The sequence below is a fragment of the Acinonyx jubatus genome, chromosome A1 (assembly GCF_027475565.1).
Source record: "Acinonyx jubatus isolate Ajub_Pintada_27869175 chromosome A1, VMU_Ajub_asm_v1.0, whole genome shotgun sequence".
Lineage (NCBI taxonomy): Eukaryota > Metazoa > Chordata > Mammalia > Carnivora > Felidae > Acinonyx > Acinonyx jubatus.
This window is the reverse complement of record NC_069380.1, coordinates 89,579,910-89,597,996: the sequence shown is the minus strand read 5'-3', so window position 1 is coordinate 89,597,996 and position 18,087 is coordinate 89,579,910. Positions and strand designations below refer to the sequence as shown.

Genomic DNA, 18,087 nt, shown 5'->3' with positions numbered 1-18,087 from the left:
TTTTCTGGTCCACGATCCCATCCAGGATCACATTGCATTGAGTCGTCAGGCCTCCTCATTCTCCTAATCTGGCTCAGTCCCTCAGTCTGAGGCACCAGCCATTTTGCACATCCTGGAATGGACACAGAGTCCAGGTGTGGCTCTCTGGCTGTCCTGCCAGTGAGGGTTCAGAGTGCTTGACCTTCCAGTACAGAATACATCCTGTCACCTTGGATTGGATCAAGTGCCTCTCCACAGCAACGACATGTGGATGCATGGCAGCAGGATCCAATGTGCTGTATCTCCCTCTGGACACCCAGAATTTGCTGACCTGAAGAGCAATGGAAAGACTGTTGAAAGGTACAGGTCAGAGGGCACCTGGGTGGCTCAGTGGGTTAAGCGTTCAACTTCTGCTCAGGTCATGATCTCACAGTTCGTGGGTTCAAGCCCCACTTCGAGCTCTGTGCTGACAGCTCAGAGCCTGGAACCCGCTTCTGATTCTGTGTCTCCCTCTCTCTCTGCCCCTCCCCTGCTCATGCTCTCTCTCTCTCTCTCTCTCTTTCTCTCTCTCTCTCTCAAAAATAAACACAACAAAAGGTACACGTAAGGAACCAGATTAGTGATAAGACTTTCCAAGGAAAGGATGCCATCCTCTTGCCTCTACCCTTCCTCTAGGAAGGGGTATACACCCCAGATCAGTGACTGGGACATGGGGCTGCAGCTCCAATAGGTAGGAGACGGGAGGGAGAGGGGCAACCCAAGAGTGGAAGTAGAGGTGGCCTAGAGGTGGCCCTGCTTGTTGTCACTCCAGAGACCCATTGGGAGAGCTTGTGCTTTCTGTCCTGAAACTTTAGGCTGTGTGCATCCAGAGACCCTGGCTCCCAAAGGGAGAACATACCCACCAGAAGACACAGCAGGAGTCCCATTAGGCTTTAAGTTACAGCTGCCTCCTGGGTCCTTTGAGCTCAGAGGAAGAGGCCAGGGTCCTGGCAAGAGGAGTTGACCTTGACCATTAAGGGAGGAGGGTGAGGTTCCACACTGGGGAGGCAGAGTGCATTCCACCCCGCTGACCCCATGCTGTGTCTCTTGGTATGATTTTGGTGATGAGTGGACAGGTGCGCCCACCATGCATTGATGGTGCTGGGTGACCAGGGGCTCAGACTCTTCCAGGTATATGGGTCTGGGTAGGTCTTGGTGACCCCTCCAGGTAAGCTGAAGTGCTAGCCGAGGGTGAGGGCAACCTAGACTGGGTGGTAGAAGACGGAGGTGATGAAGCCTGAAACCAGCTGTTGTGTGTTCCACCAGCCTTTTTTTCTTAAGTTTATTTATTTTGAGAGAGAGAGAGAGAGAGGAGGGGAGGGGTAGAGAGAGAGAGAGGGAAAGAGAGAGAGAGAATCCCAATCAGGTTCTGAGATATCAGTGCAGAGCCCAACATGGGGCTTGAACCCACGAACCATGAGATCATAACCTGAGCTGAGATGGAAGAGTCCCATGCTCAACCCACTGAGCCACCCAGGCGCCCCGCCCACTAACCTTATTTTAAATTTCCCCAGGAAACGAGTCCTGAGTCGTAAGGTGCCACTTGCTGGGGGACTGAACTTACTGTATAAAGAGGGCCCAAAGGGACGCCTGGGCGATGCAGGTCATGAGCTCAGGGTTGGTGAGTCCCAGCCTCGCACTGGGTTCGCTGCTGAGGGCGTGGAACCCGCTTGGGATCCTCTGTCCCCCTCTCTTTGCCCCTCCCCCGCTCGCACTCAATCTTGAAAATAAACATTTAAAATAAAAAAAATAAAGAGAACGAGTGGTGCAAGGTGCGGACTCTAGGTGTCGCTCTGGCGCGCCCCCAGTGCTGCGGGCGGAGGCCAGAGGGATTCTCCCTGGGACTGGCGTTGAATAGGGAGCTTCGCAGCTCCACCTAACGTACCCTACGCAGGGCCGCCCGCTCTCAATGCCTGGTCGCTTTGGGGGTCCCGAGGCCCGACCTGCCTCCCCAGTTCGGGGCCACCCAGTGGGCCGGCCCGGCTGCAGGGCCCCCTTGGCAGCCGGGCCGCAGCCACATCACAGCTCAGCTGGCCGCCCTGCCCTGCTTTCTACCCGGACTTCTCCCACAAGCCATGCACGTTCCGGGGCCCAATCCCCAAATCCTGTTTCTGAGCAACTCGCTCAATGCAAACAGGAGGCTTTGCGTTTGTTTTGTTGAGAAGGTAAGTTTATCAGCGTTTCAGAGACTTCTTTTTGGTCCCCAAAATGGTCCCTTGAAGGCCCGCCCTCCTCTCTCTTGGAAGAGCGTGAGGGAATGAAAACGGCTGTTTCCCGCCACTGTGGTCTACCACGATTCATGGGGCTTCTGGAAATGAGCAATTTCAGTGTTGCGGGGTTTTTTCTTCTGATTTTAAGCTATTTAAAGATTGTTCGGTAGAGGGGGAGGGGCGCCTGGGTGGCTCAGTTGGTTGAGCACCGGATTCCGGCTCAGGTCCTGATCTCCCTGTTTCCAGGTTCCAGCCCCGGGTGGGGCTCTGTGCTGACAGCTCACAGCCTGGAGCCTGTAAATAAACATTAAAAAAAAAAAAAAAAAAAAAAGATTGTCAGGATGAGGGGTGCTGGCTGGCTCAATCGGCAGAGCATGCAACTCTCAATCTTGGGGTCCTGAGTTCAGGTCCCACTTTGGGTGTAGAGATTACTTTAAAAGTAAGTAAATAAAGAAAAATAAAATCATCAGGTAGAGAATTTCAGTGAATCTTGGCTATGATATTTAAATTCGTATCCATGTAATATTGATACTGGCCAGAGAACCTGTTCCGAACTCAGGTTCTGCTCGATGCTTGAAAATCAATATCCCAGAGACAAATTATGGCGGGAAGGGAAAGGGTTTATTCAGGAAGCCAGCAGCCCAAAGAAAGCTGGAGGGTTTTTAAACTTTTTTTTTTTAATGTTTTATTCATTTTTGAAAGAGAGCAAGTAGGCGAGGGACAGAGAAAGGGACAGAGGATCTGAAGCGGGCTTTGCATTGACATCAGTGAGCCCATCGTGGGACCTGGACTCTTGAGCCGCGAGATCATGACCTGAGCCGAAGTGGGAGGCTCAACTGACTGAGCCACCCCGGGAGGCCCCATGCTGAAGGGTTTGAAAGGGGAAAACCTGGGAAAAGGGAGTGGGGCTCTGTGCAGGAGAAGCAGGTGCCCAGGCCACATGACTCTGAACAGACTCACTGGCATCAGTGACAGGTGTTTTTCAAATATAGTCAGGCCTTATCTTCTGGGAAACTCTGGTCCTTTACTCAAGGCCAGTGGGCTGCAGATCTCAAGGAAAGTAAGTTCTGCTACAGACTAAGGGACTTATGTCACCAAGCAAGGTGTGAGTTCTTTCTCTCTCTGTCTCAAAATAAATAAATAAACTTAAAAAAAATAAATTCTTATTTTACTCAATGGGTTATAATTCCTTGTTACTATGTATTTTGATGTCCATACTGTCCAGGTTTGGCCGGTGGGTATCCCTTCAAACTGGCTCCTGTGTCCTTTGGACATGCCTCCATCTGCCTTTGAGCATTTCCTTCTTTTCTTTTTAAGTTTATTTATCTATTTTGGGAGGGAGAGGGGGAGGGAGAGAGAGAGAGAGAGAGAGTGGGAGAAGGGGAGAGAGAGAATGAAACAAGGAGAATCACAAATAGGCTCCACACCATCAGCTTGGAGCCTGCATGAACTGTGAGGTCATGACCTGAGCCGAAATCAAGTTCAACCAACTGAGCCACCCAGGAGCCCTGAGAATTTATTTTTAATTTAAGAATTTATGAATTCACGATGGTTCAAGTAAGTAAATAAGTGGAGAAGGGGAAGCTCTTTTTCACTACTAAATGTAAAAAGAACGATGGAGTTAGAGAATCATTTGGCTACCATCACAGTAAGTGATTCAGGTAAGAGCCACTAATGGTTGTTGTAAAATCAGTTGGTGGACGTTTGAGGAGTAAGGGAATTTTTTTTATAGAACCTCAAAGTATGACCCAGAAAGATAAGTTTCAATGGGAAAAAGAGTTACTTTTGTCAAACATCAACAAAGCCAGACTTTAGGTAAGGGAATTAAAAACATAGTGGGAACTCCAGCAGAGTCAGGGACGTGAAACATTACAAGAAGCAGATAAGAGGGTTGGTCACTGTCATTGTCAAAATGATGCACTTCTTTTTTGATTATTATTTTAGGGAGACAGAGAGAGAGAGCGAGAGAGCCCGAGCAGGGGAGGGGCAGAGAAAGAGGGAAAAAGAGAATCAGGTCAGGAGCCCATCTTCTGGCTGGAACGAATGGTGAATTCTTTTGTCAGCCTTTATCTTTTCCAGACTGGCACTCAAAAGGGCTGAGTCATTTCAGTGGCTTAGGCTGCTGGAAGCCACGGCAGAATGTGGGCAGAGTCCCTTAGTGCAAAGCAAGGGGTTTGAATGGAGTCAGTGTGCTGAGAGTTCTTACAGATCTATCTCACTTTACAGTAGAGAAACCAACAGACACCATGTTAACAGTACGGCTAAAACATCTCCAGGAACAAGGCTCAGTCGGCAGAGCATGCAATTCTTGATCTTGGGGTTGTAAGTTCAAGCCCCATGTTGGGTGTAGAGACTACTTAAAATCTCTGAAAGAAAAAACCATCTCCAGGAACAGGACAGACTGATATCACGTACCTCCTGACAGTGCATCAAGAAAAACACAGGGCCATTCCCCTGCCCCTCCTGCTCAAAGCACATGATCGATTATAATCAGCTGAAATGTCAGATAAAATCAAATCAGTGGACTTCTGCAAAATAACTGGCCTGTGCTCATGAAAGACAAAGATCTGTGATCTGAAGAACTCTTCCAGGCTAAAGGAGACTGAATGCCCTTGACAGTGAACACAACACAGAATCCTGGAGTTTCTTTCACCATAAGGACAGGTAATATCTGGTTAAAGTCTGTTGATTCAGTTATGGTAGTCTTTTTTTAAACTGATATATACTTGACATATAACATGATATTAGTTTCCGGTGTACAGCATAATGATTTGATATTTATGTATATTGATAATGGTATCCTCTCTTTTTTTTTAAGTTTATTTATTTTGAGAGAGAAGAGAGAGCAAGTGGGGGAGGAGCAGAAAGAGAGGGAGAGAGAATCCCAAGCAGGCTCTGCATAGCTTGACGTGGGACTTGAGATCATGATGTGAGCCAAAATCAAGAGTTGGTTGCTTAACCGACTGAACCACCCAGGCTTGCTGGTATTGTCTTTTTTTTTTTTTATTTGATGTATAATTGATATATAATATGATATTAGTTTCACGTATACAGCATAATGATTCAATATTTGTATATATTGATAACGGTATTGTCTTTTTTTAAGTTTATTTATTTATTTATTTATTTTGAAGAGAAGAGAGCACAAGTGGGGCAGGAGCAGAGAGAGAGAGAGAAAGAGAAAGAGAATACCAAGCAAGTTCCACACCATCACTGCAGAGCCCAACTCAAGGCTTGATCTCATGAACCTGGAGATCATGACCTGAGTCAAAATCAAGAGTCAGTCACTTAACCAACTGAGCCACCCAGGGTCCCTGGTATTGTATTGTATTGTATTGTATGTATGTATGTATGTATTTTAATATTTATTTATTTTTGAGAGAGAGAGAGACAGAGTGTGAATGGGCGAGGAACAGAGAGAGAGGGAGACATAGAATTTGAAGCAGGCTCCAGGCTCTGAGGTGTCAGCACAGAGCCCGATGCGGGGCTTGAACCCAAAGAACCATGAGATCATGACCTGAGCTGAAGTCGGACACTTAACCGACTGAGCCACCCAGGAGCCTTCTTTTTTTTTTACTTTAGAGAAAGAGAATGCCTTTTTTTAAATTGGGATATAATTGACATATAACATGATATTAGTTTTAGGTGTACAGCATAATGATTCGATATTTGTATATATTGATAATGGTATTGTCTTAATGTTAATTTCCTGATTATGCTAATTGTACTGTAGCTATATGAGAATGTTTATGCACATGGAAGTATTGAAGAACAAAGGGGCATCTTGTCTGCAAATTACTCTGTGTGTGTGTGTGTGTGTGTGTGTGTGTGTGTTAAGAGAGAGAGAGGGAGAGAAAAGACACAGATAAATCAAATACAATAAAATGAGAGAAACCTAAGTGAAGAATATACCACAATGCTTTATATTCTTTCAAATTTTCTGAAATTATGTTTAAAAGCATTTGGGGGGAAAAAATGCAACCCCAGCAGGCAAACCAACCCCCAGTGGATTAGAGACCTGAGTATACAAGACGAAGGTAACAGTGAAACATGGATAAACTTCTTACAGTAAAATTAAGAGCTTCTGTGGGGCACCTGGGTGGCTCAGTCAGATGAGTGTCTGACTCTTGGTTTCGGTTCAGGTCATGATCTCCTGGTTCGTGAGTTCGAGCCCTACATCGGGCTCTGTGCTGTCAAGGTGGAGCCCACTTCCAATCCTCTGTCCCCCCGCCCCCCCCCCCCCGCCCTGTACTTCATCCACTCATGCTCTTTCTCTCTCAAAAATAAATAAACATTAAAAAATAAATAAACATTAAAAAATAAATTAAGAGCTTCTGTGCATTGGAAGCCACTGTAAGGACCCTCTGGTCAAAGGGAGCCCCTCTCTGGGCCAGTTTTGGCCAGTGGCTAAGGGAGAGGTTCTGGGAGGGGGCCAAGGTGGTGGGTGATGCAGACACTGACTTGTGCCCTAGACCCCCACTCAGCCAATACCAAGCATCCCTTCCCTTGTGTGATGGTCTTCTGTTGTGACTTTTTGTGTGCCCTAGAACCACAGTCCCATAGACCAGTGACAGGTGGCTCTGGCCACATACTCACTTGGTGCCCCAGTGTGCCATGGTCCCATGGTCAAGTTTTGCTTCGTTTTTGGAATGATGTACATTTCCTGGTGGGGAAGGCATAGCCCTGCTCCGGGACCCGAGGGCTGTGCACCAGGACTCTTACTGGGGCTTGCCAGAAACACATGACATCTCTTTCTCTATCACAGATACTTCCAGCTCGAGGGGATCTGCTGGACCTGGTGGGCCAAGCAGGGGGGTGCTCACCCTGCAACCTGGCCCTGCTGCAAAGGCCTTTCCTTGCCCTTGGTCTTTTTCACAGCTGGCAGCCTTCTGCGTCATCTGATAAATGTGTCACAGTAGGGTCCCTGAGTGTGGAATATGCCACATCCCCAACTCAGAGACCTACCAAGTCTTGTGTTCCTTTTTTCATGCAAACTGCAATAACCTGTATTTACTTCTTTTTTTAACTATTTTTTTTAATGTTTTATTTATTTTTAAGAGAAATAGAGAGAAAACACGATCAGGGGAGGGGCAGAGAGAGAGGGGGACAGAGGATCCAAAGCATGCTCCACACTGACAGCAGAGAGCCCGACATGGGGCTCGAGGTCACGAACCATGAGATCATGACCTGAGCTGAAATCGGACACTCAACCAACTGAGCCACGCAGGTGCCCCTGTATTTACTTCTGAGGGGATTTCCAATAGGCCACTGACTAGCAGCCTCATTGAGGTGACGAGTCCCTGGCCTTTCGGAGTGTGTGTCTCACCAAGGCCACTGATGTACTCAGTATTTCCTGTTCCACAGGTCAATCACACGACGTCATCCATATGATGGACCAATGTGATCTTGGGGGAATGCCCAGAGCATTAAGGTTCCTCCGAACTGTATTATGACAGAGAGTGGGACAATTAAAATGGTCCTGGGGTTGGGGTGCCTGGGTGGCTCAGTGGATGAGCGTCTGACTTCGGCTCAGGTCATGATCTCATAATTTGTGAGTTTGAGCCCCGCATCACGCTCTGTACTGACAGCTCAGAGCCTGGAGCCTGTTATGGATTCTGTGTCTTCTTGTCTCTGACCCTCCCCTGCTTGTGCTCACTCTCTCTCTCAAAATTAAGTAAACATTAAAAAAAATAAAATATAATAAAATAGTCCCAGGGCAAGCCTAAACGCGTAATGCTGTCCATCCCGTGTGAATCCAAACTGCTTCCAATCCTCTTTCCATTTTTTAAAATTTATTTAAAATTTATTTACTTTTTATTTTTTAAAGGATTAATTTTCTTTTTTTAAATTTTTAAATGTTTTTTAATTTATTTTTGAGAGAGACAGAGTGCAAGTGGGGTAGGGACGGAGAGAGAGGGAGACACAGAATCCGAAGCAGGCTCCAGGCTCCGAGGGGTCAGCACAGAGCCTGACACGGGGCTCGAACTCACGAACCGCGAGATCATGACCTGAGCCGAAGTCAGAGGCTTAACCGACTGAGCCCCCCAGGTGCTCCCATCCAATCCTCTTTTCAGATGAGAATGGAAATGATCACATCCAGTGGCTCTGCATCATCTCCTGTGTAACGTGCTCAACTATTCCACATCTGGCCGCTGTAGTGAGGGCTGCGACCAGGCTGGGTGCCTGTCATCTGCCAGGACTCATGTGCTCTTTGTAGGGGCCAGACTGGTGAATGTAACCTGGGGGTGGTGGTGATAGGAACCACCACCCTCCAACCTTTAAGGCTTTCGGTGTGGCACTAATCTCTGTCTTTCCTCCCAGAGGCAGTATTATTCTGTAACATACTCTCTTGGTGAGTGGGTAACAGTTTCAGGAGATTCTGCTTGGCTTTTCCTACTCCAATACCTCTTACTATGGGCCAAGGAGCCAATGTGTGAATCTGCCTGTATCAGAGGGTCCCCAAGACCAGCCCAGGTCCCGTGATGTGCTGGCAGCACCCCCAGGACTCAGCCACAGTGGGGCTCATAGTACAGCTCCTGGCGCTCAGTTGTAAGCCATGCTGGATTACAGCCAATGGATACAGATCAAAGTCAGCAAAGGGGAGAAGGCACACAGTGTGAGGACCAGGGAAACCAGGCACAAGCTTCCAAGAGCCCCTGTCATTGGAGCCACATGCTTAATTCCTCCAGCAGTAAGATGTGAAGACATGAAATGTGGCCAACCAGGGAAGCTTATTAGAGACTCAGCACCCCGGGTTTTTTTTTTTAATGTATATTTATTTTTGAAAGAGAGAGCATGAGCAGGGGAGGTAGAGACAGAGAGGGGGACAGAGGATCCAAAGTGGGCTTGCCAACATCGGAGAGCGTGATGTGGGGCTCAAACTCACAAACCGTGAGATCATGACCTGAACCAAAGTTGGGCATTCAACTGACTGAGCCATCCAAGTGCCCCAGCACCCCAGGTTTTTAATAGGGGGCTGGCATGTAGGTTCTGTCTAGCATGAACCAAAATTCCAGACTCCCAAAAGGAGTGTAGGTGTTCCACATAAACCCAAACAGGTTAGGCAAGTGAGACATTCTTATCAGTTAATGGTGGGAACTTTCCCAAAATCTAAGTTGGCAGATGTTAGCTGAGGGCTGTCCTTGCAAGGACAGTGATCATGGCCCTGTTGTGTAAACTCTTTTTTGCACAATGCCAGCTGCCTAGTAGGACTGTCCCATAATACATCTAGGAGCCAGGGAGATGCCCCAGGGGTCTTGGGCCCAGCTAATTCACTGTGAAATGGAACTTGGCTAAGACTCTTTTTGGGAGGCCCAGAACACACTTGGGTTTGTTACCTGCCTCCATGGCCCCTGTAGTCTGGGATGGGTGATAGCCATGACAGAACCCGGTGCCTTTGGAACAATGGAGATGAAAAGAGACAGAAATAATATAGGCCAGGGGCACCTGCGTGGTTGACTCAGTTGAGCGTCCAATTTCGGCTCAGGTCATGATCCCAGGGTCATGGGATTGAGCCCTGAGTCAGGCTCCACACTGAGCATGGAGCCTGCTTGAGATTCTCTCTCCCTCTGCCCCTCTCCCCAGCTCTCTTGTTCTCTCTCTTAAAAAAGAAAGGAAGGAAGGAAGAGAAAGAAAGGAAGGAAGGAGGGAAGAAAGAAAGAAAGAAAGGAGGGAGGGAGGGAAGGAAGAAAGAAGAGAAAGAAAGAAATAAAGAAGAGAAAGAAAGGAGGGAGGGAGGGAAGGAAGGAAGGAAGAAAGAAATAGAAAAGAAAGAAAGAGGAAGGAAGGAAGAGAAAGAAAGAAAGGAAGAGAAAGAAGGGAGGGAGGGAAGGAAAGAAAGAGAAAGAAAGAAAGAAAGAAAGAAAGAAAGAAAGAAAGAAAGAAAGAAAAATAGAGGCCAGGTGGTGGCATACACCTATCGCAAGCCAGGTGTCAATGACTACCATGATGGTTGGCAAGATCAGAATGGCAGAGTCTAGAGTGATGGCGTGCAGAATGTGACCTAGTGACCAGAGAGATGGGCAGCCGATGAGGGTATGCTGCTTAACAGATATAACCAAAAGAGATCAAGAATGGGTCAGCAGAGGGGCACGTGGGTAGCTCAGTCGGTTGAGTGTCTGACCCTTGATTTCGGCTCAGGTCATGATCTCATGGTTTCCTGGGTTCGAGCCCCACGTTGCGCTCTGTCCTGCCAGTTCAGAGCCTGCTTGGGATTCTCTGCCTCCCTCTCTCTCTGCCCATCCTCCACTCATGCTGTCTCTGTCTCTCTCAAAATAAATAAACTTAAAAAAAAAAAAAAAAAGAATGGATCAGCAGAAACCTAGGTTAGCCGAGTCAGTGGAAACTCATGATCCCTTGCCCATTTCCAGACCCAAATCAGTTCCCAGGCCCAGAACCCACTGGCTGAAGCAGAGGCCAGGTGTCCTTGTAAAAACCTTGCAACACTATGGCAAGTGCCCTGCCCGCCCCCCCATCCTCTAGAGGGATCTATTTACTCAGGTCACTGTTTCCCTATTCTCAGTTCAATGGTTTCCAAGGGGAGGGGGCGGAAGGGCAGCCAGGCCAGCTGGGAAGTCTTTGCCCCTTCATGGGTATGTTTTTTTGAGCACCCACTACACACAGAGCCAGAGATAAGGTGGAGCAGAGGCATCCCCTCACAGACACTCCTGGAAGGCTGGGTAGATAGAAAACCCAGGAAAACAGAAAGGGACAAGGGTAGCCAGGGAAGGGTCCCAGGAGTCCTAGGGGGTTGTCTAAGGGGCCCCAGTGCCCGAATAGCACCAGGTTGAGGAGGACCAAGATCAGAGCCATGAATCTGTGAGGTGTTTCTGCAGGTGGAGTGTGGGCTGGGGGCAGGCTGGGCTGAAAGGAGCAAGACATGCTATCATCATAGGTCTTTATTTTTTTGTGCAGAAAGCTTAGGGGCACCTGGGTGGCTCAGTTAAGCGTCCCACTTTGGCTCAGGTCATGATCTCATGGTTTGTGAGTTCAAGCCTTGCTTCGGGTTCTAGGCTGACATCTCAGAGCCTGGAGCCTGCTTCGGATTCTGTGTCTCCCTCTCTCTCTCTGCCTCTCCCCACCCCTGCTCGCACTCTGCTTTACTGAGGTGTCCAGTTGACCCCTTGAGCAACACGGGTTTGAACTGCGCAGGTCCACTTATACGTGGATTTTTTTTTTCAATAAATACAGTACAGTATTGTAAATGTTTTTTCTCTTCCTTATGATTTTCTTTTTTTTTTAAGATTTTATTTTTAAGTAATCTCTACACCCAATGTGGGGCTCAAATTTATAACGCTGAGATCAAGAGTCTCATGCTCTACAGACTGAGCCAGGCAGGTGGTCCCTCACGATTTTCTTAATTTTCTCTAGCTTACTTTATTGTAAGAATATACTGTATAATACATGTAAAATGCAAAATATGTGTTAATTATTATGTTATGGGTAAGGCTTCTGGTCTACAGTAGGCTATTAGTAGTTAAGTTTGGGGGGAATTCTACTGATTTTTGACTGTTGCTACCTCTAACCCCTGTCTTGTTCAAGAATCAGTTTCCATACCACAACATTTGCCCAATTTAAGTGTACAATCCAGTGACTTTGAGTAAATTTACTGAGCTGTGCAAACATCCCCATAATCCAGTTCTAGAACATCTTCCTCATATCTGCCCCTCCACCCCCAGGCTGCCTGTGATCTGTTCTCTGTTTCTTCTGATCTGCTTTTTCTGGACATTTCATATAATGAGAGTCATACGCTATGTGGTCTTTTGTGTTTGGGGCACAACTTAGCATAATGTTTTTAAGTCCTTGTCCTATTTTAGTGGGAGAATTGGGGGAAATTTGAATGATACCTGTAGAATGGCTGATAGGTTTGTGTCAAGGTTAATTTCCTAGTTTGTATAACTGAATTATGGTTAAATCAGATTTTCACCTTAGAGTGAGATGGGTGAAGGGTATATGGAAACTGTGTACTATTTTTGCAACTTTTTGGGTAAGTAAAATCATTTCAACATCTTTTTTGTTTTTTAAGTTTAAGTAATCTCTATACCCAATGTGGGGCTTGAACTTGCAACCCCGAGATCAAGATTCACATGCTCTTCCAACTGAGCCAGCCCCGTGCTCCCCACCTTTTTAAATTTAGTTTAGTGTCTGAGTTCTGCACTGCTTGTGGTGGTCTATTGTTCTGAAATTGTTATTTCTTCTCAACATAATGGTTCTGCTGACTCTATCACTCTCCAGAGATCCTTGGTGAGCTCAGCTTCTAGAAGGTTCCTCGGGGCCCTGTAGGGGCTGGAGGGCAGAGGAATGTCCTGCAGGGGCTCAGGGAGGGGCTTTTACACTTCCTTCATGAGGTGAGTGTCTAACAAGGGCTGCCCAGGAGGGTGAGTGGGTGGCCCATTGCCTGGAGGGCCCCGGGCTGGACCTCTGTCAGCCAGAGCAGGCACAGCCTAGGCAGGGCTCTGAGAGACTGGGCAAGGGCAGAGGGAGCGAGGTGGAAACTGCAGGATCTGGGGAGAGCTCCAGGGGTGGAGACCCCAGTTACTGCCTGGACATCTGCCCCAGGACTTCCTCAGAAGCTGCCTCAGCTTCCTGTTGTCAGGGAAGGGGATCAGCTTGGAAGGGAAGATGTCTAGGCCTCAGAGGAAATGAAAGTCTGGCAGAGAGAAGCCCCTGAAATGCACAGAGACCCACGGACACACACGTAGGCCCAGATGAACTCCAACATGCTAGCAAGCCCAGGGGCCCTGAGAAACACATGCCATGACTGCCACGGACACATGTGTTTCACGCAAACACGCTGGCACACGGTCTGCCTGCTCCTGGGGTCCCAGCTGGGGTCAAGAGGGGTGGCCAGAGCAGGGGGCTGTGGTCAGGACCACTTTCAGGGAGGACAGGAGTGCTGAGCAGGCAGAGAGAGAGCTCGAGGGCACGTCTGGCATCTGTTCCCTTGTGCTCCAGTCTCTTTCTGAGCTTCTGTCAGTCATTTCTCCACCATTGAGCACCTGCCATGGTGACTGGCAAGCTGGTCCAAAGCAGGGCACAGACACGGAGACCCATCCCTGCCTCTGAGGAGCCCGCTGCGGCCCCTGGGGAGCAGCTGGTTTGCTGGGGGCAATGATGGCAAGGGGCATTTGTTGGGCATTGGCCAGACCATGAGAGGGTAAAAGGGGTTCTTGGGGAGCCCAGCAAGCAACAAAGCTCTTGGGCTGGAACCCAGGCTTGGGGACAGCAAGGAAGGAGGCCAGCTGGGTGGCAAGGATAGAGCTCCAGAGGTCACATGACCCTGACATATGGAGACTCCCCCAGAGAGACCAGGCAGAGGGTGCCAGGAGATCACAATTGCCCAAGACTAAAAGCAGTGGCAGTTGCCCCAAAGACCCAGCTGCTCTGTTCATCCCACGGCATGGCCTGTGCCTGCTTGTGGCCTTGCCAGCTCCTGCCTGTGCTCAGGTATCAGTCTGGACTGTGCCACAGCTGACCAAAACCCGCCTCCAACCAGCTTGAGCCAAAAGGAGAAGTGGCTGTGTTATAAAACGGAAAGGCTGAATGGCCAGGGGCCGGGAGGTGGGGAGGGGGGGGAGGGGGGGAGGGGGGGTGGGTCCCAGGCAAGGTGGTCCCAGGAGGCTCTAGGACACTAGCCACCTTTCTCCTCAAAGCGTGGCCTTGCGTTAGCTCTGTCTTCCTCAGGTTGGCCAGTAGCCATAAATGGCCCTCAGAAATCTTCCTCCTCACTTTGAGTTCCCCTTCCCAAAGTCCTTAGAAAGTTTCCAGAACTGCACCTCACCATCTTGAGTTAGCCTTGGCTCAGTCAGTTTGGACTCATACATTCATCCCTCAAGCCCAGGAGGGGTGGGAGGCAGCTATGTCCACACCACAGGACCTGACAATAGGAAGGGTTGGAACCTCAGGAAGGAGGGACCCTGGGCAGGCAGAAACAGCAGGTGACTGTTCTGAGGTGTGAGTCCCAGGAGATGCTGGGCTCAACCACCCTGGATGGGCTGACCCATCATTCCGGGCCAGCAAGGTGGGCTTCAGGATGGCCTGTGTGCATGGAGCCCAGGGAGCTGTGAGACCGGCGGGCATCAGGTTTCTCGAGGGGAGCAGGGACTCAGCTGTGCCCAATTGGTCTGGGTGCCCGGACTGCCCTGCTGTCAGAATTGCATGTTATATAAGAGCCCTGGGCTGTGATCAGGGAAATAGGTAAGTGGGTGTGTATGGGTGGGAGTGGGGTCAGGGCTGGGAACCCTGGAGGAACCCATGACCTGTGTCCAGGTGAGAGATGACCGGGGCAGGGCAGGGCTTGGAAAGTGCAGGGGGGGGGGGGGGGGTTGGGCGGGGTGGATTTGAGAATAAGCAGGACTTGATCAATAGGAAGTGGTGTAGGCATGTTGTGTGGGGGGTGAGGGGGCTAGTTCAGGTAGGATCCTCTGGTTTCCTGAGACCAGACTCAGGACAAGGGGAGGTCTGGAGAGCCACCTAGGACCTGCTGAGGGTACAGGGCCTGAAGGACACTGGGTTGACCCAACACTATGGTGTGCCCAGGTAGATAGCTTGGGCTCTGTCAGCACAGGACTAGGCATAGAAGAGGCAAGAATGCCTGGGAGGAAGTGGTGGGGCCGGGTTGTCCCCAGCCTGCTGCTCTGTCCTGCCCAGGCTTTGTCTGGCCCTGGTTTCTGTCTGCCTGGCCTGACCAGGCTCCTGGGCTCTTGCTGGCCATGGCCACACCCCTCTGTCGTGCCCCCTCCACTAAGTAGGGGCGGGGAGATCGAGCCAGTCTTCCTCTCCCCGACCAGCCTCTGAGCCAGCCTCTGAGCCAGCGGAAAGGGGCTGATAAAAGCTCCGCAGTTCCTTTCCACACACCAGCCCGGCTGACAGACCTGCCAGCACCATGAAGGACGACGTGGCTCTTCTGGCCACTGTCACCCTCCTGGGAGTCCTGCTGCAAGGTGCGCTGGCTCCTGTTTGGGAGGTGGGTGGGCCCTGAACTCCTGCAGCCTGTCTTCTGCCCTCCAGGCCCCGGGGAGGTGCTGGAGGGCCCAGAGTGGGTGCGGGGCAGAGGCAGGGCTTCTGGCCCAGACTCCTGGTGCCCAAGCTCTTCTGGCACCAGCGAAGGCTGGGATACCCCGGGGCTGAGACGCTTGTGCTGTCCTTGGTTAGGGACAGGGAAAGCCGTGGAAGGAGTATTTGCAGGGTGAACTGTGAAACCCTGGGCAGGGACCAAGGCTGACATGGGTGCCTGACCAAGGGAGGGGACAGTGAAATGGAAAAAGGCCCCTGAGGGACAACTGAGGTAGGCATGCCTTGTGTGGGCTGGGGATGGGATATAGAACCCTGGAAGAGGGCAAGGGCTTTCAGGGAGCAGGTGGGGCATGCAGGTGTGTTAGGCTCTAGGATCTGGGATGGGGGGGCACCAGAATGAAAGGGTGATCTGATGGTGGGTACAGAAGTGGGTCAGCCATGGGCCTGGGGTGGCCCTGGTCCAGCTGATCCCTGCCCTCTCCAGCTATCCTCTTTCTGGGGGTCCCAGCAGGACCCGGCTTTGCCTTCAAAGGCATTCTCTCTATGCTGGGATGGCATAGAGCTAGACAGGGCTGGAACCTGCTGCCTGGCCCTCCAAAATTGCATGGTGGCCTCTTAGACTGGCCCTACAGGACATGTTCCGAGGCTAGATATCTTTACCACTTGGGACGCCATTACCCCACACTGTATGGGCCAGGACAAGGCTCAGCCTGGGCAGGGACCCTGGAAGGGCCAGAGCAGACAGGCTGACTGGATCTCCTGATGCACTGGCAAGGTTGTCACGTAGCCATGGGACCCCCCTCTAGCTCCTACACTGTGATGGTCCACATAGCCTTGGCACCCACAGTGCACTTGGGATGGGATATTTCTTCAGAAGGCCTCATACCAAGCGCACCAGCGCCACAGGACTTGCTGGAAGATAGCTGAAGACAACCAGCACTGGAGCTGTGTGTGTGATGGGGGCCTGCCCTGAAACCAAGAGAAGGGCCCTTGTGCACTTAGATCCATCCATGCTGGAACAGGATGTGGGGGGGGGGGCGGTGCAGGGGAAGGCAGAGCCCTGGAGGCCTGGTGTTGGACTAGATGAGTCTCAGTAGCAACCAATTGGGGGGTAGGGGAGAGGATGTATGTCAGACTTAGGGCAGAGTCCAGAGCACCTGAGCAGAGAAACTAAAGCAGAAGACCACACCACAGTTTGGAGGCACAGGGCCCCAGGCTTGAGTGATCCTGGCCGGAAGTAGGGTCAGGAGCCCTCCCCACCCCCCACTGCATCCGTCTCTCTATCGGTGGGGACCAGGAACTGTAAACCACAGGGTGTGTGCTCCCCTGCACCAGGGAGAATGCAGACAACTCTGCCCTCAAGCCCTGGTGGCATGCCCTATTCAGGGACCCCCAGAGCCAAGATCATGTCTAGAGTGGGAGCTGGTCATTTGTCTGTGTTTTGCAAGTCAAAGGATTCAGGAGCACAGTCCTAAGCTTGAGGGCCCCTCCCTAGTACAGGTGTAACTATGACGCATCTCAGGGTGGGGGAAGAGGGACCTTGCCCTCCCCTTGAACATCTTGGACACAGGACAAGCCCAGAAAGAGAGGGGGCACGAGGTCCCCTCGGGAGGACTTTATTTTCCATGGGGGCTTTAAAGGGAAATCATGACAAGTTCAGCGTGTAGAAAGGAGAAAAGGCGGGAACCTGGCGGAGGTTGCGGGCCTCGGGGCAGCCAGACCTGACTCCCGCCCCTACTCGCCCCCAGCCTACTTCTCCCTGCAGGTGATCTCTGCACGCAGAGCCTTCCGCGTGTCGCCGCCGCTCACCACCGGCCCGCCCGAGTTCGAGCGTGTCTACCGAGCCCAGTGAGGCGCGGAGGGCTTGGGGCAGGAAGGGAGGGAGCCCGGACAGCTGCAGGGTCCGAGGCCCCCAGCCCGCGCCCTCACGCCGCCCCTCCCCCACCTCAGAGTGAACTGCAGCGAGTACTTCCCGCTGTTCCTCGCCACGCTCTGGGTCGCCGGAATCTTCTTTCACGAAGGTCTGGGCTCGGGGCGGGCGTGCACGCCCTGGAACCACAGGGTCTCGCGCCAACTGGCTCACCTAGCCCCGCCCGCCCCTCTCCCAGGTGCGGCGGCCCTGTGCGGTTTGGTCTACCTTTTCGCGCGTCTCCGCTACTTTCAGGGCTACGCGCGCTCGCCGCAGCAAAGGTGAGAGCAGGGGCGGGGCTCGGTGAGGTCACGTGGGTCCGGGGAAAGGCGGTTTGTGGGAGGAGTCTTGACCATCCGGGCAGCGAAACTGGGAGACTGGCTGGAGGTGGGTCCCTTTTGGGCGGGGGACGGGTCCTGGCCAAGCTGGGCGGAGGTGGGTGGAGCTGGGCGGCAGAGTAGGTGGGCGGAGCCGCCGTCGCTCCGCCCCGCCCCCGCTGAACCCTGCCCTTAGGCTGGCTCCCCTGTACACGAGCGCGAGCGCGCTCTGGCTGCTGGTAGCGCTGGCGGCGCTCGGCCTGCTAGTCCACTTTCTGCCGGCCGCGCTGCGCGCCTCGCTCCTTGGACCGTTCCGGACGCTGCTGCCCAGGGTTTGAGATGGAGGACGCCAAGTCGACGGAACGGGAGAAAAGCCAGAGCTTCCGGGAGGACAAGGGAGGGGGTGCTCTCTTTATCCTTAATCTTCAATTAAAGTGCCGGTGACCCGGCTCCGAATTCACTCTCTAGGTCGGAGGGGATCGCGCACTGCGGGCTGTGGAGCCCAGCCCTGGGCCGCAGCGGTCGGGTAGGCTTCCTGGGTGTGGGGCTGCAGAAGAAAAGGGTCCTCTCGGCCGGGCCCACGGCCGCCCTTTCCGTCGGGGCTCACCCCACGGCTCCT

The 18,087-nt window shown here is 51.4% G+C and overlaps 1 protein-coding gene across 3 annotated transcripts; it reads left to right on the top strand.

The window, feature by feature from the left end:
• Positions 1-1,636: 1,636 nt before the first annotated feature.
• On the top strand, positions 1,637-17,917 carry LTC4S (leukotriene C4 synthase). Of its 3 annotated transcripts, XM_053219366.1 has the most exons (6): positions 1,637-2,169; positions 4,437-4,892; positions 16,991-17,090; positions 17,193-17,263; positions 17,351-17,432; positions 17,665-17,917. In XM_053219366.1, exons 2-6 carry the CDS (start codon positions 4,835-4,837, stop codon positions 17,804-17,806), a joined length of 453 nt encoding a protein of 150 aa, XP_053075341.1. In that variant the 5' UTR covers positions 1,637-2,169; positions 4,437-4,834; the 3' UTR covers positions 17,807-17,917. The 3 variants fall into 3 exon arrangements, with proteins under 3 accessions (XP_053075341.1, XP_026932741.1, XP_026932740.1); XM_027076940.2 differs by lacking the exon at positions 1,637-2,169 and having other exon boundaries at positions 4,309-4,892; XM_027076939.2 differs by lacking the exons at positions 1,637-2,169; positions 4,437-4,892 and adding an exon at positions 14,626-15,169.
• Positions 17,918-18,087: the final 170 nt, after the last annotated feature.